Source organism: Ceratotherium simum, chromosome 26 (assembly GCF_057802395.1).
Source record: "Ceratotherium simum simum isolate JZ-2026a chromosome 26, ASM5780239v1, whole genome shotgun sequence".
Classification (NCBI taxonomy): Eukaryota; Metazoa; Chordata; class Mammalia; order Perissodactyla; family Rhinocerotidae; genus Ceratotherium; species Ceratotherium simum.
This window is the reverse complement of record NC_141925.1, coordinates 11314336-11340170: the sequence shown is the minus strand read 5'-3', so window position 1 is coordinate 11340170 and position 25835 is coordinate 11314336. Positions and strand designations below refer to the sequence as shown.

General features: G+C 42.5%; 1 protein-coding gene across 1 annotated transcript in view; it reads right to left on the bottom strand.

Moving 5' to 3' along the window:
- Window positions 1-5267: 5267 nt before the first annotated feature.
- Window positions 5268-25835, bottom strand: part of SHISA9 (shisa family member 9) — a 274688-nt gene continuing 254120 nt past the window's right edge. Inside the window, exon 4 of the mRNA XM_014793427.2 lies at window positions 5268-9351. Coding sequence (XP_014648913.2) covers window positions 8972-9351 — 380 coding nt within the window. The 3' untranslated portion in view covers window positions 5268-8971. The remainder of the gene's footprint in view (window positions 9352-25835) is intronic.

The following is a 25835-nucleotide window of genomic DNA, read 5'->3' as shown; positions in this document are numbered from 1 at the left end:
ATTACAGGCCAATATCACTGATGAACATCGATGCGAAAATCCTCAATAAAATACTAGCAAATCGCATACAACAATACGTTAAAAAGATTATACACCATGATCAAGTGAGATTTATTCCAGGTATGCAGGGATGGTTTAACATTCGCAAATCAATCAACGTAATACACCACATTAATAAAATGAAGAACAAAAATCACATGATCATCTCAATAGATGCAGAGAAAGCATTTGACAAGATCCAGCATCCATTTATGATAAAAACTCTGAATAAAATGGGTATAGAAGGAAAGTATCTCAACATAATAAAGACCATATATGAGAAACCCACAGCTAATATCATCCTCAATGGTGAAAAACTGAAACCTATCCCTCTAAGAACAGGAACCAGACAAGGATGCCCACTGTCACCACTCCTATTTAACATAGTATTGGAAGTCCTTGCCAGAGCAATCAGGCAAGAGAAAGAAATAAAAGGGATCCAAATTGGAAAGGAAGAAGTGAAACTGTCACTATTTGCAGATGACATGATTTTATATATAGAAAACCCTAAAGAATCCACCAGAAAACTTTTAGAAGTAATAAACGAATATGGTAAAGTTGCAGGATACAAAATCAACATACAAAAATCAGTTGCATTTCTGTACACCAACAACGAAGTAGCAGAAAGAGAAATTAAGAATACCATCCCATTTACAATTGCAACAAAAAGAATAAAATACCTAGGAATAAACTTAACCAAAGAGGTGAAAGAGCTGTACACCGAAAACTATAAAACATTTCTGAAAGAAATTGAAGAAGACACAAAGAAATGGAAAGATATTCCGTGCTCTTGGATTGGAAGAATTAACATAGTTAAGATGTCCATACTTCCTAAAGCCATCTATAGATTCAATGCAATCCCTATCAAAGTTCCAACAACATTTTTCACAGAAATAGAACAAAGAATCCTAAAATTTATATGGAACAGCAGAAGACCCCGAATAGCTAAAGGAATCCTGAGAAAAAAGAACAAAGCTGGAGGTATCACACTCCCTGATTTCAAAATATACTACAAAGCTATAGTCACCAAAACAGCATGGTACTGGCACAAAAACAGACACACAGATCAATGGAATAGAATCGAAAGCCCCGAAATAAACCCACACATCTATGGACAGCTAATCTTTGACAAAGGAGCCAAGAACATAGATTGGGGAAAAGAAAGTCTCTTCAACAAATGGTGTTGGGAAAACTGGAGAGCCATATGCAAAAAAATGAAAGTAGACCCTTACCTTACACCATACACAAAAATTAACTCCAAATGGATTAAAGACTTGAATGTAAGACCTGAAACTGTGAAAGTTCTAGAAGAAAACATAGGCAGTACGCTCTTCGACATCTGTCTTAGCAACATCTTTTCAAACACCACATCTGACCGGGCAAGAGAAACAATAGAAAAAATAAACAAATGGGACTACATCAAACTAAAAAGCTTCTGCACAGCAAAGGAAACCATCAACAAAACGAAAAGACAACCTAACAGTTGGGAGAAGATATTTGCAAACCATACTTCTGATAAGGGCTTAATCTCCAAAATATATAAAGAACTCATGCATCTTAACAACAAAAAACTACCAACCCAATTAAAAAATGGGCAAAAGACCTGAACAGACATTTCTCCAAAGAAGATATACAGATGGCCAACAGACACATGAAAAGATGTTCAAAATCACTATCAGGGAAATGCAAATCAAAACTACAATGAGATATCACCTCACGCCCGTCAGAATGGCTATAATTAACAAGACAGGAAACAACATGTGTTGGAGAGGATGTGGAGAGAAGGGAACTCTCATACACTGCTGGTGGGAGTGCAAACTGGTGCAGCCACTATGGAAAACAGTATGGAGATTCCTCAAAAAATCAACGATAGAACTACCATATGATCCAGCTATTCCACTGCTGGGTATTTATCCAAAGAACTTGAAAACACCAATTTGTAAAGGTACATGCACCCCTGTGTTCATTGCAGCCTTATTCACGATAGCCAAGACTTGGAAGCAACCTAAGTGCCCATCAAGGGACGAATGGATAAAGAAGCTGTGGTATATATACACAATGGAATACTACTCAGCCATAAGAAACGATGAAATCCAGCCATTTGTGACATGGATGGACATTGAGGGTATAATGCAAAGTGAAATAAGTCAGAGGGAGAAGGTCAAATACCGCATGATTTCCTTCATTAAGTAGTAGATAATAACAACAATAAACAAACACATAGGGACAGAGATTGGATTGGTGGTTACCAGAGGGGAAGGGGGGAGGGAGGAGGGTGAAAGGGATAATTCGGTACATGTGTGTGGTGATGGGTTGTAATTAGTATTTTGGTGGTGAACATGATGTAGTCCATGCAGAAATAGAAGTACAATGATGTACACCTGAAATTTTTACAATGTTATAAACCAACGTTACCGCAATAAACAAAAAATTAAAAAAATAAAAAAATAAAAAAATAAAAAAAATAAATGTAGGCAACAAACCATCATGATATTAGCACTGACCTGGGACTATGTCTCCAACAGAATCACGAATATTGTCACATCAAGTTGTGACAAAACTTGTAGCAGATAACTCAAAGAATCATCTGTGCTCCTTACTACATTGAAACCTGTCATTAGATCTTGTTACTTAATGCATTAGTTAAAAATCACATATATTACTGTATCACAACTGTGGGTTTTTAAAACATTTTCATCACTGTATTTCAAAATAATAGGTTTCTTTTTAATTCTGTGTATTTTATTTTATGCATTTAAAATCATTATTCTGAGAAAGGAGCCATAGGCTTCACCAGATCTCCAAAGAAGTCCATGGCGCAAAAAACGTTAGGAACCTCCAGACTAGTCCATAGCTATTAGAGCAATGGAAAGCCCTTAGCAAAAAGCCAGGTACTTAGCAAGTGCGCAGTGTGCAGAAGCCATTACAATAATGATTATTGTTACACCCAGCAAAATCCTGTTCACCCAGGAGCAAACTTTTGGAAGTGATAAGGGACTCAATCCTGTTAACTATACCAAATGCCACAGTGATGAGGAGGGGGAACACGCAATCAAGTGAGAGAGCAGGATTGAGATTATCTAGCCCAGCCTCCTCCTTCTTGGAATGAAGAAACAGAATCCCCAAGGCTAGTTTCAAACCCCAAGACACATGGCAAATTAGTGCTGGAATCAATACCAGCAACCAGTTCTTCTGGAGTCAGTTCTCTGTCCATGATAAGACATGACCTTCCAGAACTGGACATAAAGCCAAAAGGTGCAAGTTCCTCTCTCTGGATGCACATACCTCCATACCATTTCCTTCTGTATCCAGGGCCCACAGGCTGAGTCCACAGATGCTGCATGATTAGGGAATGCAGCATCGTGCAATGCTTCTCCGGGTGTGGTCCGGGAGCCACTGCATTGCGACGAAGGGGTATCTGTTACAAACACCAAGTCCTGGGCCCCCATTCAGACCTACTTCACCTCTGTGGGAGGAGCTTTGGAATTAGCATTTTTATCTGGTTTCCCCACTATTTACATACTCATCCAAGTAAGAACTACTGGTACATTAGTTAAAGTATGAGATCTGGAGTTCAAATCCCAGTGCTACTGCTTAATAGTTGAATCAGTTGGGGCAAAATTATTCAAGTTTTAGATAGATCTCTCATCTCCAAAGCTAATAGTGCCTACCTTATACAGTTGTGAGGATCAAATGTGGCAATGCATGTAAAGTCTTCAACAGTGTTTGGTACAAAATGAAAGCTCTACAAATATACTTTACATGATTGTTGTTGTGTATGAGTTGTAACCAAGTGGCGGCTTTACTAGTGGATTTTTTTTTTTTTTTTAGTGTTTAAACCCCCCCACCCCCAAAGCATGATTCCCTGTCCTTCTACTGCATCCATGGGGCTGTGATGCGTGCTGATTAGCGACTCTACCCAGAACCATTCCTGAGTACTGCAGGAGCATCCTCTGCCGTCCAGAATTCTCTGATAACCAGAACTCTGACCCAGAGAGAAAGAGATAGCCCATGGGATCTCCTCTGGGAAATACAAAGTGACCCTGTCACCAATGAAGGATCTCTAAATCCCAGAGAAGGGACCCTTACTCTGACTGCAGATAGTGGTCCACTATCCCCTTTACTTGACATTGACAACTTCTCTAAGTATTCAGAGAGTGGAAGCTTCATTCCCAGGAGACCTCGGACCTCTGGCTTTGAGCAGCCCCTGTGACTCCTGCCCCATCCCTTGTGTCATTAGGACTTGTGTCCTTAGTACACAATGGCTGACTTCCAATTACTGTAGGTGCATCTCTGTGCCTGGGGCTTTCTCCTACGCCATGGAAATCTCTCTGCCCTTGCACACAACAGCTTGGGAGTGTCTGAACATTATTGATCCCCGAAAGCAATGCTCAAATGATGTCTGATGGGAGTTGGCGTGTAAAGAGCCCAGCTCCATCTCCACTTGGGTGGGATAATTCTGAGTGTGTGTTCTACACCCTCTCCCGAAGTTTCCCTGCAGCATTAAACTCCAGGTGCTCACAGTGGTAGCTGGCATGATGAGGCGTTCTTTATTGGCTTCTTTCCCTTCCCCATCTCACCTCCCCACCAGTGTTCCCTTCAGTTCTCAAATAAACTGCTTGCACTCAAATCCTTGTCTCAGAGACCCTTTCGGGGGAAACATATTAAGGTAAGTTTCTGCCTGAAAATTTCAAACTTAATGCTAACAGAAGCCAGGCAGGAAATAAAATTTAACAAATAGAGGAAGAATCCAGTCTCCTATCCTTTCAATATTTGTGTTTTCTACAACCCTGGTCGCTGGTAAAAACAAAAGTGCACATATCAGCAAGATTCTTGACCATTAAGGATAAATTTGTTAGGATAGGAGACCTAGTAACAGTATATTTTTGTAAGGCAGGAAGTGAACTAAGAGATGTGACACAGACTCTTACCAAAAAGGTTTCAAACAAAAAGTCTTTGTATATGTTGCTATTAACTAGAAATTTCCTTTACCTCCAACAATTTCCCACACATTCTGAGTATTATAGATTTAGCCCTCTATGCTAATACTTGAATTGCTCAGTGAAAACTCAGATTAGGATGCAGGGCCCTGGAAAAATACATGGCGACCCCAAGAGCATCACATATAGTCAGTTTTATTGCCAGGTAAGAAATTCATATTAATATAGTGAATACATATGTTTACAAATAAACATTCTTAGAAAACAAACAAATGTTTTTTTTTCTTCATTGTAGGAATTATTATTGGTATCATAAACTCTGCAGTTGTCGACAAGTAGTAACACAGGTTTACTTGCAGAACATACGGTTACTAAAATATTTGCACATAAAATATCCTCCATTTACACAAAAAACTGGGTCGGGGGTTTAGATGGGGATGCCAGGCAGAGCCCAAGGTGGATGGAGGCTGAGATGCTCTGGGAGGGCAAAGGGATGTCAGACTCTGGTCCCATTGGGTTGGAAGTAAGGGGACAGCTAAAAGCAAGAAGCAGAGGCTCACTGAGGGGGAAGGGATGATCTTTCCACTTTCTTCTGGTTTCTTCCATGTCTCCTCACTCTAGCTACAGGATCCTTGTTGATACGTGACAGTCATAGTTCAACAGGTCATCCTTCATGATGCTCTTTGAGTATCATGAGGTCTGTCCACCCTCCCTAGAAGAGGCCAAAGAATAACTTCCCTGCCCAAACATCCCCCCTCAGTTCGGCTCCCAAAGCCAATTGGAAGGTAATGAGCCTGAGAAGTACTCTTCTTCTCGGGCTGTCATCACTGCTACATTGCTACATCTTACTGACCATGCCGCAACTCTGCTGCCAGAATTATAGCTACAGATCCCAACTAACAACATTCACTGGATGCAGTTTACTCAGAAGAGAAGGAGCATGGAGGATAAATAAAATCCTGTAGATTCAGAGACCAAGAAAGGTCCTTAATCAGAGTTGGGATAGAGGTGAGACGAAGTGAGTTGAGGGCAAAGAGCAAAGATGAGCTAAAAGGGAGACGAGAACTACAGAACTTTTGAGCTGGAGGGAATTTCATAGAGAAGCCGACCCCGTATTTCCTGACGTATGGGCTGTGTACCACTAGTGTATGCAAAATGATTTTAATTTGTACATGGATATAGCACTAATTAACATGGCGTGACATAGGAAATGATTCCCTTTTCATTTTTGTCAGTCCATCGATTACTTCAAGGAGAAAGTCACCATTGGGTGCTCACATATCTTTAACAAGTCTTTAACATCTGATAATCTCTTTTTAATAAAAAAGGAGAGAGAGCTCGCCAGACTCTCAGTTCAGACTCTTCCACAGGCAACAGTATCTAGCTAGAACTTAACCATTGCTTTGTTGCCTCTGTATTTACTTTTATACTTACTTTCTATTTATGATGGTTGATACTGGTTTTCTATTTGTGATGACCGCGGGAAGTTTTCCTTTTAAAAGTTAAGTGTGGGGGCCGGCCCCCAGGCATAGTAGTTAAGTTTGCACGCTCCACTTCGGTGGTCCGGGTTCGTGGGTTCAGATCCTAGGCGTGGACCTACACCACTCATCAGCCATGCTGAGGTGGCAACCCACATACAAAATAAAAGAAGCTGGCACAGATGTTAGCTCAGGGCGAATCTTCCTCAAGCAAAAAAAGAGGAAGATTGGCAACAGATGTTAGCTCAGGGCGAATCTTCCTCAAGCAAAAAAATAGGAAGATTGGCAACAGATGTTAGCTCAGGGTGAATCTTCCTCACCAAAAAAAAAAAAAAGTTAAATGTATTAAAAATGAATCAATTTAGATACAAATATTATAACGGTGATACACAGAGATGTCAAAAGTGCAAGTACCCAAACAAATAACATCAGTCAAGGAAACACTGACCAAGCCCAGTGGTGTTTGCTCCACATTGGGGAGGGCTGGAATCTCAGCAGAGGCTGACAAAGGGGGCACAAAGTCTCCCAACCCTGCTTCGCCCAGCACAGAGCCTTGCTATTTATGTGGATCTTATATAGGGTTTCTGTGCATCATTTCATTTTTTTAAATGGGCAAAGAGCTTAAAAAGCTTGATCTAGTCTCAATCCCTCATGTTTCAGATGGGAGACTAAGGCTCAGAGAGATAAATATCATTGTCAATGTCCCCAGATCAGCCAGGAATGAAAAGAATAAACACTTGGTTTCCCCAATTCCACAAGCGGAGCGCCAGGTAAGGCAGAGTGTTGGAGTTCAGCATTCCAGGAAAGGCTCTGAGTGTTCTTGGACCAGATCATGTGCAGCTTCTGACACCAGAAGAGCTAGGGGTCTCTTGGAGTTTCCTGTTAATTAGCTAAGACCTTTAGGGACTGGTTGCAAACTTCTCACCTTAAATGAACATCTCTTCTCTCTCAGCTCCCCTCTTCGGGCTTCCACTAAACAAACTGAACTAGTAGGGATGTCTTTGTTGGGACACCCAATGGCCATTGGCTATGAGAATCAAGCAGAAAATTCTGGATGGGCAATGAATGCATTTTAGTATCTGGGGAAGTGGTTTGGAGGGATCGTGGGATACGGGACCCAGAAATGCGTGATAGGTTTGGGGAGCTAGAAAATGGTAGGACTCATGGATTTTTGACAGTGTGGGAGGTCTTCATCTTTAGGTACCCCTGGCATTGCAGCAGCCCCCTCAGAGGGTGTGATAGGGTGGGCTCACCAACGAAGGGAGGATGGAAACATCTTCTACTACTGCAGAAAAACAGGAGGGAGGAAGGCAAAAAGAACACAGGTTGCACTTAAGAAACAAGACTGTCATTAAACAGTAACACATTGAAGGCACCACCCACGCTTATGACATTTTCAGTCCAAAGCAGTTGAAATTTGGCGGCAGCGGCAGCGGGCTGAAGGGGGAGTCGGGAATAGACAGTTAATAGAGGACTAGTTTCTGTGTCTCTGTCTTATCTTGGAGGCAAGGGGAAAACACCAGAAATCAGAAGCTCTGGGTCCCCCTCTCACCTCTTGTCAACTTTTCAACTGTGATTTTTCTTTTTATTGTTCTTGATGTCACTGTTGATTTCCTAAGTCTTGAAGATTTTGGACAAAAATTAATTTGCCGTTCTTGTCTGTTTTTTAGCGGGCTTACATTTTATTTTTCTTTTTTAAAAAAAGTTATTTAAGACTCTCTGGACCCTCTCCCCACCATAAAAGCCCGTCCCTCCCATTTCCATGATCATGGTCTTTATGGGAGTTCTCGAAAATGTTCTTTCTTTCCCATCAGTGTCCGTGGGTTCAGGGTCTATTTTTTGTGTGTGAGTTTGAGTGTGTGTTGTTTTTTGCTTCCAACATTGATGATATGAAAAAGTTCTATAAATAGAATGGTTGGGTCCAGTTACTGCTCATGCTCATCAAAATTTGTGTCCATGTCACCTTCACCACTTCTTGGGATTAGAAAATGCTTATAATGTGCACAGATTTCTCCCCAAATGACTCCTCTTCTCAAGGACACTTTTCTCCTGTGTCCACCCTCATTCTCTACCCCCACTTCCCGCCCCGGCTCTGTCACCCCGACACAGACAGCCCGTGGCCAATGGTATATGTGCTCAAATGGGCAATTTCTCTAAATTGTGCTACTTTTTTGTTTTTCATCATGGATTTCAGTTTCAAGGTAGGAGGAAAGGAAAATTAGCCCCCTGGTTTGGGCATGTGACTCTGCCACCTTGGGCCTGAAGTCGAAAGAGTGTGCCTCAGTCTCCCCTTTGCTGTATTGCTGAACGTCCATGCTTCGGTCTTGCTCAGCTGCCTGCCGACACGTGTTAGGCATGACCCAGGACAAGCGTGATTCCGTGCCACTGGTAGGTTGGTGTGGAGAGTGAGTGTGTGGGTGGGCGTGTGGGGGAGGACAGGGAGGGTGTGGGCCGGGATATTTTTTGCCTCTCTCAGTCGCGTGTGGTCTCCAGGATGCTCCCTGCAGTGAAAGCTCAGACAGTCACTTCTGTTTTGCTGTTGGTGATGAAGTATGGCTGTGGGGGCGGGTAGTGCTGGGTGCGAGTTCCCAAGGGGTCACTGGAGCCCGACTCAGCCGTGCCAAGCTTGCCCTTGTTGCCGTAAGCCTGCCGCCGGAGGGACTGCTCGTTGGGGTCCCAACCCTTGAAGTTGGTGGTGGAGTTGTAGGCCAGGGGATGTGGGGGCATCTTGTTGGTGCGGGACTTCTGTCCGTTCTGCTTGGCAGGGCCGTGCTCAGGACTGAAGGCCCGTGGCTCGTCCTCCACCCTTACAGGGTGCAGAGGTAGGTTCCCCTTGGAGGCCAGCTCTGCCAGATGCCGTCGCTTGGAGTAGAAGTCGTCATTGACCTTGTCGGCTGTACAGTGGGACAGGTGGACGGAGCAGGGGAGGAGGGAGCAGAGAGAGGGAGAGAGAGGAGAGAAAGACAGTTAGGGATTGGCAAGTCAACCCAAGAACAGCATCAACGTGGGTCAACAGTCCAAACGAGACACACACTAGAAACTCCACCTGGAACAGACAGAAGGAAGGACAGGGTCATGCCCTTTTCACAAACAAGAGCAGGACAGAGAGAGGCAGGGCATCCCCAATGGAATCTCTAGATTCCCTGAAATAAACACTTCTCCCCCACAGCGACACTAGTACTCTGCCATCCTTGGTTTTCTTATAAAATGCAAGTGTTGTTTCTTCGTTATTAAAATGATGCATTCTTGTTAGAGAAAATATTGAATACGTTGAGAAATATTCGTATCTATCACCTACCACTCAAGACAGCTGATATCAACACTTGGGTATATTTTTTTCTGATCCTCTCAATAAACAGAGTTTCATTTTGGACTTTTATTAGTATGTTTGTTTTTGCAGTTAAGCAGATCTGTGTTGAAATTCCAAATCTGCCACCTACTCATGGTGTAATTTTGGCTACTTAATAAAAGTTAAGTAACTTCTTAACTTTTATTACCATCAGCTTCTGCCGAAAGGAAAGTAGTTACAATAAAAAATACATTTCATAGGGTTGTTTGGAGGGTTAAACGATACGATGGTGTCAAGGGCTTAGATATTAGCCATCATCATTATCCTAATTATCATTATAAATAACTTTAGTTTCTTATGTAACATTCTATAAAGCATTTCTCCATGTTGCTATAAATTATTAATAAACAGCATTTTAATGCCTTCATAATGTTTCTTTGAGTGGAACTATTAAAATTAATCAGTCCTCCTATTGATGGACATTCAAGTTGTGCCAATATTTTGCTAATATAAATAAAGCTGAGATGAGAATCTTCTAGACTAAAGCTCCCTTTGTATTTAGAATTTTTAATTTAGAATAATTCTAAAAATATTTTCTTAGTCTACATCAGAGGATGGCAAACTATAGCCCATGGACCAAATCTGGCCCCTGCCTGTTTTTGTAAAGTTTTATTGGAACACAGTCACATCCATTCATTTACCTATTGTCTGAGGCTGCTTTTGCTCTGCAATGGTAGATTTGAGTACATGTGACAGAGACTGCATGGCCCACAAAGCCTGAAATATTTACCATCCAGCCCTGAAATGAATTACCTGAAGTAGAATTATTTGGCCAAAGGGTGTAAACATCATTAAGGCCCTTGATACATATTGCCAACTACACTACAAAAAGAGTAATACCAATTTCCACTCCATTTCACCATACTCTCTCCAGCACTGATTTTTTTCTTTCTTCTTTTTTCCTTTCTTTTTTTCATTCCTTCCTTCATCCCTCCCTCCCTTCCTTCCTTCCTTCCTTCCTTTTCCTACCCCTATTTGCTTGATAATTTTATGAGATCTTCTTTTATTTTATCTTACAATTCCTTTATTATAAGATCCTCTACACTTTTTAAATTAATTTCTTAGCAATAAACCTTTGAACTTACATCTGTCAGGAGACTGGAAATATTTACTGCTCTTTCATGCACACTTCCAACACCCCATACTGTTAAATGTGTGAATTTATGTAAATTCATGGAGACCATCACAGTTTCATGTTTCTTTTCTTGTTTTATCCTCTCAACAACCCTGAGAGGTAGGAAAGATGGGGATTTTAACTCGTGCTTGACAGATTAGGAAACTGTCAAGCTCAGACACACTAAATGATTTAACTAAAGTTACCCGCAGCTAGTGGCTGAGCCAGGGTAGGACCAGAGTCCTGTAGACAGTATTTGATGCTTTTGAGAGGCTGTAGAGGGAAAGCTTTGGTTTCAAGGCCAAGTGGCCAAACATATGCCCCACTTGTCCACCCTGGGTCTGTAGCAGACACCAATCATTGATCACAGCACTCTTTCCCAGCAAGATTCCTTCGCAACACCACACCCCAGGAAGCCACATGTTAACTTTCCAGGCTTAATACAGTGTAAGATGTTTCCGTCCCTGTTAAGGTAAATAGCCCTGACTGATGCAGTGTTTCAAGAGAAAGTCCCCTTTCCTTAAATTCTAGAGCTGTCTGAAGATACAGAATGTTAATGCCAAAAGAAACCTTGGAATAGGCTACTGAAGATGTGAAGAGCACACATTCCTGAAATACCCTTCATTGCTTAAGGTGGCATGAGTTAAATTTGAGTCAATATTAGAACCCCATCTTTCTTGCCTTCCAGAGGAAAGTTCTAGGTTTCCAATGCCATGATGTTTCAACAGCAGGATGCTCTGATATTCCCCCTTGGACTTCAAAATTCATCTATCCAGTTACCTCCAGGACAGCTTCACTGGCATCTCTCACTCATGTGGCCAAGCCTGAACCCATTAACCTTGCTCAGATCTGTTCTTCTTCATGCTCTTCCTTCTCTCTTGCATGGGAGTACCAAGGATCTAGTCACTCAAGCCAGAAACATGGGAGCGGTGGTTGACTTCATCTTCCTCTTCTCCTCCAGCACAACTGCTAACCCACGAGGTCCTTCCAGCTGTATCTAACAAATGCTTCTCTAACCTACTCCATTCCTCCTCCCTACTTTGAATATTGCCCCACTTCAGCCACCAAACTGGTCTCCCTGCCTCGAGTTTCACCTCCTCCAGTCCATTGTCCACACTGCAGGCAAAGGCATATTTCTAAAATGCAAAACTGACCATGTCCCTTGTCTGCCAAAACCCCTTCCAGCAATTTGTTCAGTCATTTAGTCATTCATCAAATAGGATGGGCCATGTGCTAGACACTGGAAATATAAAAAAGAATCAGAAACAGACATGGTTCCTGCCATAATGGAGTGGGCATCCTAGTAGGGAGGGACAGACAGTGGCCAAATAATTCCACAAGTTACATAAAAGTAGAAATATGGTAAGTGCTGTGAAGAGATATCCAGTCTTATGAGTATTTGTAATGAGGTCTCTGGGCTGGTCTGAGAACCAGATGTTGGAGCTGAGGTGTCTCACATCAGAGTCTGCTATTCATCTTTCAACACTCAGCTAAGGTGTTGCCTCCTGAGTCCCTCGGGTTCCCTCAGCTACCCCTGCTCTCTCTATCATTGCACTGACCATGCTGTTTTGTAATCTTCCATTTTCTCCTCTATTTCCTCCTGCTAGACCATGTGTGCTTTGAGAGCAGAAATCTCATCTTTTCATCTGTGTGGCTCAGAGGCTCTCCATCCTGGCAGTATCTGGGGGAGATTTTAAAGCATTCAGATTCCTGGATCCCTCTCCCAAACAATTTAATCAAAGTCTCTGAGGGTCTGGCCCAGACATAGATTCTTTTAAATCCCCATGCCCTCACCCCAGGTGATTCTAATGTACAGCCAGAGTTGAGAACCACAGGTACAGTTCCGGCATCTAGTAGGGAGCCAGCACATAGTTTTTTGTGGAGAACTAAAGGGAAGTGACCTCCCACTCCACTCCTGCTATCCCCAGCTGCCCTCCACCTCCTCAGGTACCCGTCCCTTCTAGGACATCTGACAAGGCCAGATCCCTCCATGATAGGCTCTTCTCCATGGCACAGATCATAGCTGCATTTTTACACTTGTTTATGCAGTTCATTCATTCTTGTCTGTCTCTACCACTAGGGTTCTAAGAGGGCAAAGTGAGGACTGATTTTTGCCTATCATTGCATAAGCAATGTCCAGTCTAGTTCCTGATATTAGGTACTCAATAGATATCAGGTAGTCAATAAATATTCAGTGAATGAATGAATGAACAAAATACCGTGAAAGCATAGAGAATATCAGGGCAGTAGGGGCGTGGCAGCTCCTTTCTCCCTTTCCCTCCGGTAGTCCCTTACTGAGAGTCTCACTCATGCTCATTATGCCCCCAGTCATGATCCAGAATCACTCATTCCCACATCTCTCTTTCCGGACAATGGACTAGTCTAAGGTCTGCTCAGAGTGAGGGATGCATTTGAGGGTTCCCGTTTCTGACAAACCAAGAAAACTGATTATGAAGTAGGTGTCCCAACAGCTGGGTTAGGTGATGTCTTCTCAAAAAGTTCAAAAGTAAAACCAACACAGAGGCATTCAACACTTGCCATATCAGTGCAAGTGTGGGTAGAAGCCTTCTTAAAGAGGAATCATGGATTCCCACGTGGAGAATCTACACTCTTGTTCCCACCCAACCTTGAGTTGGTCTCTTGATGCACCAGGCATTGGGTGCCTCCTGAGCACAGAAAGTGTTTGGTACTTGGGGTAAGAGTGGAGTGGACAGGAAAATCTGTGGGCTCTGGAATCAAACACACCTGAGTTGATGAGACCTCAGGAATGTCACTTAACCTTTTGCACCTCTATTTCCTTTGGTGTGAAGTGAGGATAATAGAACTACTCTCAGGTTTATGGTGCGGAATAAATTATATGAGCTGGATAAGCTACACAGCACAACCCTGGAATATAGTAACTATTCAATACATCTATTTTGTCTGTCTCCTGGCTTACGAAAGCAGCACTGGATTAAATCCAACAGACATTTATTGAGTGCTCACTCTGTGCCAGGCAACCTGCTAAGCACGAAGGAGGCATCCATCCAAACCAACCACCCTTCTTGCCTTTCCGCCTTCCCTCTTTGCTTCCCTCCACCTACCACGCGTGTTGAGCGCCTAGTCTGCCCTACGAAAGGGCATAAGTGGGGCCCTGATCTGTGTGGGATGAGAGGCTGGTTAGGGAAGGCATCCTTGAGGATGCTCTTTTAGTTGCAATCTGAAGGTGAAGCATAATAAACAGTGTTCTAGGTAAGGGACCATGCGACGTATTGCAAAAACAGCCATAATACTTTGCAGTTCCTTCCATTAAAAGGTGGATTCTGTTTCCTCACCCTCTGAATCTGGCCTGGACTTGTGACTGGCTTTGACAAGTAGACTGTAGCAGAAGTGATATCATGCATATCCCGATACTGGGCTTTTAGATAGCTTCTGCTATCAGGCTCTTGGAACCCTGCCTCTGTGTGAAGAAGAAAGTCCAGGTTAGCCTCCCGAAGGATGAGAAGGCTCCAGGCCAGTTGCCCACGCTCACCACAACCAACAGCCTGCTGACTGCCAGATACCGAGTGAGGCCACCCTAGAACACACAGCCATTAGTTGACCTGCCAACTGACCCCAGATACTGAGTAAACCCAGCTAAGAACAGTCAATCCAGAGCAAACCAGAAGAACTTCCCAGCTGACCAAGCATCACAGGCCCAATAAATCGTTGCTCTGTTAAGCCACTAAGCTTTGGGGTAGTTCCTTAGGCAGCAGTAGATAATTGATACAGAACAACATTTGCAAAAGCCCTGAGCTGGGAAGGAGTGTGGTAGTTTCAAAAAGCTGAAAAGGTATCTGTGCTGTAAAGGGAAGAAAGCCAGGGGTCACCAGATCATGCAATGTCATCTAAGCAAGTTATGCCATCCACAACTATCTATTTGTTTGACCATCCTCCCTCCACTAAACTCGGAGGTGCTTTAGGGAAGTGCTGAGTAGACACAGATTTGTTGCCTGGGGCATGAAATTGTCCTTCAAAGAGTTATTTTCAAGATTATTTCAACAGGGATGTGGTTGGTGGCTAGGTGGATGAACTGTTCCCATAACCAGGAGATGCAATTGTCACGAAACCCAGTTTCTGGGACCCTCTGATTTGGATCCAGAGGAGGAGGAAGAAAATGCTTACCCAGCCACACTTGGCTTCATGTGGTGTGGTCCCTGTCTTAGTATATTAAAAAGCTCCTTGTGAAAGAAATAACAGATTCACTGAACAGCCTTGTAAGCCCCATTAATAAATGCATTAACCTAATCAGCCCCACTACCTCGTGGGCAGACGGCCGACAAGCCGACCACGAAACAGATGTGTGAGCCTTTGAACAACACCAGTCCTCTCCGCTGTGATTTTTCTTCATTTAAAAAGAGGACGAAAGAATGAAAAAGGTGCTTTCCTTCCAATGAGCCTAATTGCCTTGAAGGAACCAAGGTTGTAAAATTAAACTGTACCTTTCTCCATCTGTCTCTGTCTTAATTAGCAGCAGACACTTGCACAGGTGTGGGTGGGATGGAGCCTCGCTTCCGTGGAAAGGGAGAGAGTCAAGGTAATAACCAGTTTTCAAAACAAGCTGCTCATCTGAGGGTCTCAGCAGGTGGCCTCCCACCTACCTTCTTTCCTTGGGCCAAAGATACCTTAAGGAGGGGTTCCTACAGCTCATTCTCACTTGGTGATATTCTTGGGTCTCAGGTGATGAATTTCACCTGGTAAGCAATGTCCCAACCTAAGCTTTCACCATTCCTCATTTGTCCCTGTCTTCGTTCCAAGAATAGGTCAAAATGGAGTGATTAATCTTCCCATCACACTTAAGAATAAAACCCAAATTATTTGCAGTGGCCCTCGAGGTCTGCATGACCCAGCCTCTCGCTATTTGTTCACCCTCATCTCTTCCACACTTATTATGAACCCATCACAGAGTGCATTCATTTCCTAGGGCGGCCATAACAAATTACCACAAACTGGGTGGCCTAAAACAACAGAAGTTTATTCTTTCACAGTTCTGCAGGCCAGACGTCCAGAATCAAAGTGTCGGCAGGACCACGCTCCCTCTGCAGGCTCTAGTGGAGGATCCTTCCTTGCTTCCTCCAGCTTCTGGTGATTGCAGCAATCCACAATGTTCTGTGACTTGCAGCTGCATCTCTCCAATCTCTGCCTCTGACTTCACATGGCCGTCTTCTCCGTGTGTGTTTATGTGTCCAAATTTCCCTCTTATTAGGACACTAGTCATTGGATGAGGACGCACCTTGATCCAGTGTGACTTCATTTTAACTTGATTTAATCTGTAAAGACCCTATGTCCAAGTGTGGTCATATCCTGAGATTCAGAGTGGACATAGATTTTAGGGGGACACTATTCACCCCAGTACACACAGCATTCCTTTCTCTTCCTAAACACACCAAGCTTTTCGCCATCTCAGAGCCATTGGACCTTGTCCCTACTGTTGTCCCTCTGCCAAAACGCTCTTCTTTGTCACTGTACATCTGGCTCCTTCTTGCCAATTGGTTCTCTGATCAAAGGTCACTTCTTCAGAAAAATCCCTCCTGATGACCCAATCAAAAGAGAGTCCCCCATGCCCAATTGCTGTCCTCACCTCTCCCTATTTTAATATGTTCTTAGACTGTATTGTTATATGAGATTATCTTTCTTAACTACTTGTGTATTGTCTGTCTCTCTTGACTAGAATATAAGCTCCAATTCAAGTAGAGATCCTATCTGCTCTGCTCACTACTGTATCCCCAACACTTAGCCCAGCGCCAGGCACATAGTAGGGCTACAATAATATGGAAGGAAAGGAATGTACCAGAGATATTTCAATTCCAATGACATTCTCTAAAATATTAGAAATGGGCATGATGTTTCATCTTCTCATCATCTAGTCTGTGATGGTTAATTTTATGTATCAACTTGACTGGTCCACGGTGTGTCCAGATGAAACATTATTTCTGGGGGTGCCTGTGAAGGTATCGCTAGATGAGATCAGCATTTGAATTGATGGACTCAGTAAGGTAGATTGCTCTCTGCAATGTAGGTGGGCATCCTCTAATTTGTTAAAGGACTAAATACAACGAAAAGCAGAAGAAGGGTGGAACCACACCCTTCCCGCCTGCCTGCTTGAGCTGGGACATGGGTCTTTACAACATCGGCTGGCTCCCCTGGTTCTCAGGCCTTGAGACTTGGACTGGAAAAATCCTAATACCTAGTCCATATCACAGAAGACTGAGTGACCTGTGCTTTCCAGAGATAGAAGTACTGAAGCGTGGGTTAAGTTTCTTTATTTCTGGGGCCGGAGAACCAGGCTACTGCCCAGCTCCATACCCTTGGCTGAAAAATGAATATTCTTTAGCAGTCCCAGCTCCGGGGAGGTAGAATGAAGTTGGGAGAAGGAGACAGAGATTGGTTAAAGAGCCTGCTTGGGTATAGCAGAAGGCTGAGTATTAACGTGGTCTTCCTCCCAGTTCCCCCATGGCAAACTGAGAAAAGCTCACCTTTACTAAGGATGTGCTCTGTTCAATACTCAGCTAGGCAATTTACATTTGTTCCCCCTTTAATACTCTCGATATCAAAACGAGGTAAGTGCTATTATTGGTCTCACTTTATAAATGGAGAAACTGAGGCTAGAGAGCTTTGGCAACTCATCCAAGTGAGGGAGCTGGGATTTGAACCCAGGAGACCTGGCCTGGAATTGATGAATTTGTGGCTATAACACTCACCATTTATTTAACTACTTGCCTGCTGTATAGAAGAGAGTCTTGTTTCCTTAACAAGGTTCTCTCTGCAGGAAAATATTCCTCCAAAACTAAATAAAATAGAGGACAGAGCGAGAATTATGCAGAGAAGATGCTTTTCTTTATTCCTCCTCTCAAAACATCAGGGCTTGGGGTAAACATGTAAATACCATATTCTCAAGAGGAAACATCAAAATGTCACAACCGGAAGCATAACAAAGCCCCAAACTCCCCCCTGAGGCAAAACACGTTTATCCTTTTCTTCTTTAAGGTGGGGCAGGAGAAAGGAGCTGGGGGTGATGTGAGACTCTCCCTGCCAAGTTCTGGTTCTTCCGGCATTCAGGTTGGCTACTGCATTACAAGAGGTATGGGTCTCACATCCTCTGAGGGGCACTAGCATTGGCTGGAGTGCTGGCCAGTCACCAACTGAAAGATGGCCTCCAGTCACAGAGCTGGGTTGGATAAAGAGCTCTATGCCTCTCAGAGAACTGAGAGGAGACCGAGGTTTCTTCATCATCACTCTAGGATAGGCACTCTCCAGATGCTTTACATGTATTATCTCATTTAGTTGGCCCCCCACCCCACCCCAAGCCAACGAGGTAAATGCGGTTGCCTGGGCTCTTCACACTACATCACACTAATTCCCTCCATGACAATGTAGTGGATCATAATTTGAGATGTTAACCAATATCTCAACATCGCTTCAATAAACGGTGTTGGGGAAACTGAACAGCTACATGCAAAAGAATGAAACTGGACCGCTTTCTTATACCACGTACAAAAATAAACTTAAATTGGATTAAAGACTTAAATGTAAGTCTTAAAACCTGAGACCACACAACATTTTTCCTTGTGCTTCCACTATCCTCTCCCCACCACTCAGAAAGCAGCAATCACTTTTGATGATGACAAAGAGCCAAAGTGTTGGTTTTGAATCCTATAATGGTGGGCTCCTGAGTCTTGAAAGGCAAGACTTCAGCAGTAAGATCTGGGAATGTTGAGAGAGAAGAAAGATTAATAAGATTGAGAGCTAATTGCATCAAGAAGAATAAAATATCTAGGAATAAATTTAACCAAGGAGGTGAAAGACCTGTACTCTGAAAACTATAATATATTGATGAAAGAAATTGAAGATGACACAAATAAATGGAAAAATATACCATGCTCAATCGACTGGAAGGATTAATATTGTTAAAATGTCCATATTACCCAATGTAATCTACAGATTCAATGCAATCTCTATCAAAAAATACCAATGGCATTTTGCACAGAACTAGAATAAATAATCCCAAAACTTGTACAGAACCACAAAAGACTCCGAATAGCCAAAGAAATCTTGAGAAAGAAGAACAAAGCTGAAGGTATCACGCTCCCTGATTTCAAACTATACTACAAAGTAATCAAAACTGTATGGTACTGGCACAGAAAAGGACACACAGATCAATGGAACAGAATAGAGAGCCCAGAAATAAACCCACACTTAATTATTAATTAATTAATTAATTAATCTATGACAAAGAGGGCGAGAATGTACAAGGAGGAAAATACAGTCTCTTCAATAAATGGTATTGGGAAAACTGGACAGCTACATGCAAAAGAATGAAACTAGACGACTTTCTTACACCATATACAAAAATAAACTTAAAATGGATTAAAGACTTAAATGTAAGTCTGAAAACTTGAGACCACAAAACTCCTAGAAAACTCTTAGAAGAAAACATAGGCAGTCAGCTCTTCAACATTGGTCTTAACAATATTTTTATGATTTGTCTCCTCAGGCAAAGGCAACAAAAGCAAAACTAAACAAATGGGATTACAACAAACTAAAAAGCTTTTGCACAGTGAAGGAAACCATCAACAAAATGAAAAGGCAACCTACCAAATGGGAGAAGATATTTGCAAATGATATATCTGATAAGGAGTTAATACATAAAATATATAAAGAACGCATACAACTCAAAATCAAAAAACAAACAATCTGATTAAAACATGGGCAGAGGACCTGAATAGACATTTTTCCAAAGAAGACATACAGAAAGTCAACAGACACAAGAAAAGATGCTCAACATCACTAATCATCAGGGAATTGTAAATCAAAATCACAATGAGATACCAACTCACACCTGTCAGAATGACTATTATCAAAAAGACAACAAATAACAAGTATTGGCAAGGATGTGGAGAAGAGGGATCTTTGTATACTGTTGGTGGGAATGTAAATTGGTACAGCCATCAGGGAAAACAGTATGAGTTCCTCAAAAAATTTAAAATAGAACTACCATATAATCCAGCAATTCCACTTCTGGGTATTTATCTGAAAAACAAAAACACTAATTCAAAAAGATATATGCAGCCCCATGTTCACTGCAGAATTATTTACAATGGCCAAGATATGGAAGCAACCTAAGTGTCCATCCATAGATGAATGGGTAAAGAAGATGTGGTGTGAACAGACAGTGGAATATTAGCCATAAAAAAGAATGAAATCTTGCCATTTGTGACAACATAGATGGACCTAGAGGGCATTATGCTAAGTGAAATAAGGCAGATAGAGAATGACAAATACCACATGATTTCACTTATATGTGGAATCTAAAAAAGAAAACAAACAAACAAAACTAAACAGAAACAAAGTTATAGATACAAAGAACAAACTGATGGTCGCCAGAGGGGAGAATGATGGGGAGATGGGCAAAATAGGTGAAGGGGATTTAGAGGTACAAACTTCCAGTTATAAGTCATGGGGATGTAATGTACAGCATAGGGAATACAGTCGATAATAGTATAATAACTTTATAGGATGTCAAATGGTTACCAGACATCCATGGAAAAAATTTTGTAAGGTATATAAATGTCAAATCACTATATTGTACATCTATATTGTACACTATATTGTACACCAATACAATTGAATTGTAATATAATATTGTATTTCAACTACATTTCAATTTAAAAAAATGATATTGAGAGCTTGAAGGATTTAGTGCACCAAGTTTATACAGTATATAACAATGTTTGGAAGAACGCACACCTGATTTTTGTGACTGTAAATTCTTCTTTACAATGTGGTAGAAAGAGCATGAACCTTGAGAGTAGGTGGATCTGAGTTCAGATGCCAACTCTTCCTCTTTTAAGCTTGAGATCCTGAGCAAGTTACCTACACTTTCTAAGCTTCACCATAAAATTGAAAATAAGAATGCCTATGTGGCAGGGGGTTGAGGGTATTGAAGAGAATCATGTAAAGTGCCTTGTATAATGTAAAGTACAAATGTCCTTGCCTCATAGTAGGTATTTAATAGATGGTAGCTGCTATTGCTATCATTGTTAATACATAAAAAGAATATAAAATGAGGATAAAAAGGTCTACTTTGCAGAGTGCTTTGGAGGAGTAAATGAGACAAGGAATGTGAAAGCACAAACCATTATGCATGGCGCGTAGTAGGACTCCTTAAATGTACACTCCATTTGACACGATGTTGTAGCAGACTGCTATTTGTCTCCCAGATCTCTTATACCTTTTTCGCTGGGGCACATAGCTGCCCAGCCCTGAACTAGATTTCTCCAGCCTTTTGGGGAGCTAAATTTGGCCATGTGGCTGATCTCTCACCAATGGAACATTAGCAAAAGTGATGCATTCAAATTCCACTTCACCTTACTTGCTTAAAAGAAAATTACTCGCCCTGGCTCTCTTCCTCCTGCCCATAGGCTATGACAGCAACCAACTATAACAATGCAGATGAGGACAATACGATAGGGGGCAGTAAAGCAACAATGTTGGAGGAACCTGGGTCCCTGAGTGATAGCTTGGAGTAAAGCTGCCCCACCAACCTGGACCACTCCCCTTGGGACTATTATATGAGAGAGAAATTTACTTCTTTCTCTTAAGCCACTGTATTCGTGGGGACTTTTGGTTCAGTAGGACAATATTTACTTTTTACTTCCATAGGAATGTTTTCTAGGTCTCTGCTTTTTTTTCTCCTTCACAAGCTGAATTAAAAAGTAAAAGGGGGTACAGTTCATGTTGTTAAAAAAATACCCAGATATTTCTCTCTTTTTTTGACATATATGCTATAAAGCTGTGCAGGTTCCTGAGGCTGTCTCAGCAGGCAGAAACAAGAAAGGTAGGAAAAAAGCCTGGCTTGTCGGGCAGGAGAGGGCTGGTGAGGAGACGGGAAGACTTGTCTTTATGGCAAATTAGCCCCATTCCACCTGGTTCTGGGCCTTTCTGCAGAGACACAAGTACAGAAAATCACATTTGAACCAGGTCCTAATGAAGCTCAGGGCTTCTGGCTCTTCCCGCAGGGCTCCACATCTTTCCTGAAGTCATAGCTCTCTAAGAGAGAACATTGGAAAGGGGAATCCAGGAGCCTGGTCTTTTGTTTCTTCCCCTGAGGTCTCCCAACAGGAGGTATCGCTGCCTTTGCTGGAGAGGATTCTGAAACAGTGCCTGGGTTGAGCTTTGCACCAAAGTTGTCCAGGCTGCGCCATGAGCCCCTTTGTTGTGGCTGCAGGGAGCCCTCTGTGAGTGTCTTGCTGCCAACAGACCTCTGAAACCTCAAGCCCTTTGTCTCTTCCCATAGGCAGTCCTGCTGTGCAGTCTCCACTTTCTGAAAGGCTGTTGAACAAAGGTAGATGGACTCATGCTCCAGCCATGGCTGACCATACACAGAAGTGTCCTGGATGGAAATTGTGCATTCATTCACTGTCCTTCCATGTATCCTGCATTGCTGCTCCATAAATGGAGATATTTCTTTTCAGAAATTCATTATATTTTTTGTCTTCTGATCCACCTCCCAGCTGGTGAAATTTTATACAACTGGTGGTTTTTCAAATGAAGTAAATAAAGGTTAACTGTCCTTAATCCTACATACCTCCTTCCAATTTGCTGTAGCAAAGGACCATCTCAAAGTAGATAATTCTAAGATTTGGGACCCTATGTTAGATTAATGCATGAATGATCTTAATTCTTCACCCTTCTGTGTATCCACACTCTTTTTATGTGACTTTGAAACTCACCCCCAAAAAGGAGGATCTTGTTTCCCCACCACTGGATTCTGAGTTCACCCGTGTGACTAATGAATGTTAGCAGACATGACACAAACAGAAGTTTGAAAAAGTGCTTGCTGGTCTTTGGTTGCTCTCCTGCACCTCTGCCATCATCATAAGAACATTTCTGGGCTACCCTCTCTGAGGATGAAAGATACCTGGATCAGAGCCAAGTCACCCCAGTCATTCCAGCTAAAACCAGCCTGGATCAGCCAACATCTAGCCAACTCCCAGATACATGGACAAACTCGGCTGAGACTAGAAGAACCTCCCACGTCAGCACAAATCAGTGGCACATAGACTTCTGATCTAAATAAATGCTGAGCTAAATAAATTGTAAGCCACGATTTGAGGTCATTTGTTACACAGCATTATTGTGGCAACAGATACCTGATACAAATACCAATCATTCAGTCACCCTACTTCCAGAAAGAGCCTCAGATTTTCAGGTGGGGATCCACCTCTCCCCTACCCTTAATCTATGTGGTTTGGATGTCATACCCCTCCACTCCCCCATTGCCCAGCCATTCCCCAGTAACTACAAACTACCCATTTCATTGCCCTCACCATAACAATTTGTTCAGAGATGGGCATATATCAAGGTAAGCCAGTCAGAGCAAAGCCTGGGATCTTTACTTATAAAGATAGAGAGGGCTAAAGAGATCAATGACCCAAACCTTCCATTTTATAGAAGAGGCAGCTGAAGCTGTGGGCCCAAGGACCCCCAACCGAGTAGAAGCAGCACTGGATCTAGAATACAGGTCTCCTGACTCCCATTTGGTTGATTTTTATGCTATTTCCCAGAGCCTCTTCAGAAAAGACAACAGCATGCTCAATTTCGTGTAATAATTTATTAATAAAGTGTATGTCAAGTGTCTACCATGTGCTGGGGGCACTGTGCAAGGTGCTGGGGAAGTTTGAAATGAATGGGATCTAGTTGGCTTAGCCTCAGAGGGACATACTTTCAAACTCATGAAATGTTTATTGCAATCTTGCTGCAATGGCATTTACTGTAAAGCAGAGAACCCTTCACTGGCTCACTTCATGCCCTTTGGGTTCCCAAGGAAGCTCATCAAAACTCCAGTGCTTGCTGTGTGCTTTTCAAAAGAGGCCAAACTCAGGAGCTGGTGGGATTTGATTTTTATTAAAAAAAAATCACCTCCCTATCCTCCACCTGCTCTGTACCCTAGTGCTCACCAGCAAGCCAATAACTCAAATCAGAAAACTGCAAAAGCCTGAACTTCATGAAGTAATGTTTTAAGGTTGCTTTTAGGTGGGCATTTCCACAGGGTATGTGCACTCCAACAGAACTGTAACTCCACTTACACATTTTTTATTGCCTTGTGCCTTCTGTAGCATCTCTTGGATGAACATGGATCACTGAGCTGTATCCATTTTCTTAGAAAAAAGAAAGAACTAGAATATATCAAGTACCTACTATGTACTCGACATCGTTTTAGCCATCTCCCATACATTATCTCACTTAAACCCTCTTAAAGATAGGTGACAAATCAATATTATTTTTCCATGTGACAGAAGAGAACTCAGACCCAAAGGTATTGAGTAATTTGACTGTCAGATTACCCTGCCACGGCTGATAAGTGGCAGAGCAAGAAACCAATCCAAGACTGACAACCTCCAATTCTCCAGCTGTAGCCCCAGCTCAAACCCCAACTAAGAAAACAGTTTTATTTCAGCAAACAGCAAAAACACTCATGTTTGGAGGATGCTGGCATGTGAAAATGGTGTTCTAGGGCCAATTGTGTTTGCATATAGGATTTGATCTTAGGAGAAAGTAGGTCCAAACTTTAGTGTACATCGAATTACCCAGAAAGTGGATTTAAAAAATGAATGAAAAATGAAAAAATGTTGAGGCCCCACATCCAGTGGTTCCAGTTCCTCGGGAGTGGGTGGGTCCAGGATTTACATTTCTTAACAAGCATCTCCAATAACTCTGGGTCAAGTCTTGAAGCCATTCTTTGAAGCCTGGGTCCTGGTCCTGGGTGTGATGCAATTTTCCTATATGACTTTGGGCAACCTCATTTATCTCAAGGGGACTCAGTTCCCTCACCTGTAAAAGCAGAAAGGCTGAACACGGTGTACTTACTTCACTGTCTTCTTTGAAGTGTATTACTTGCATGGTCTCGTAAAATTACTCCCCCAAACCCGATGGAGTGTGGATATTACCATTGCCTCTGTTTTGGCAATGGTGGAAATGGACGTTCGGAGCCTGTGAGTGGCTTGCACAAGAGCACACAGCCTGATTCAAATCACAGTACTATGTTGGCAGTTTCCTCCAAGTTCAGTGCTCCCTTGTTGCACTGGACTAAGGGACAGGTCAGGTTCAAAGACTCATTTTGCAAATTAAACATATTTTGAAAGACATGGCTTCATATTTAATAAGAGAGTCCACTGGGCTTGAGATGGTGGTGTCTTCCATGGCAGGTTATAAACAAATACGCCAGGAGTTCCCAGAGCTGGGCATGGTGGGTCAACAGCAGTGCTCCCTAAGGGGCGACTTGCATGGGAAACTGCCAGTAGTGAAAAAACAAACAGTGCTAAGTGGTATGACCTGTTTGCCATTTCCTATCCTCGCAGGTATGGTTCCTCTCTAAAGTGAGTTACAGTCAATGCTGTGGAAGCAGGAAATGTGTATCTTCAGGGACCCTGTCCTTTCTCTTTCGCAGCTACCAGCCTCCTCAGGTGGCATCTGCCCCAGTGCCTACTTCTCTGCTCATGCCCTCTGTTCCCAAAGCAGGCTCCTTGCAACATTCATGCCACTGGATGTTAAGATAACTGGTTTTCTTGAAGAGAAAAGAGATCAGACGTCAAAAGTGTTTGGGAGCAACTAAGAAGGATGTGCAGCTATGACATACAACTATCTACTGGGATTTTGGGGAGAAAAATGGGAAAAAAAGGAGGAGGATTGGCAATAGATGTTAGCTCAGGGCCAGTCTTCCTCAGCAAAAAGAGGAGGATTGGCATGGCTGTTAGCTCAGGGCTGATCTTCCTCACACACACACACACACACACACACACACACACACAAAGTGTTTGGGAAATGATGTGTTTTACAGAGTTTGACAGTTTTTGTAACCACGAGATTTTTTCAGAGCCTTTCATTTGCTCACCTGG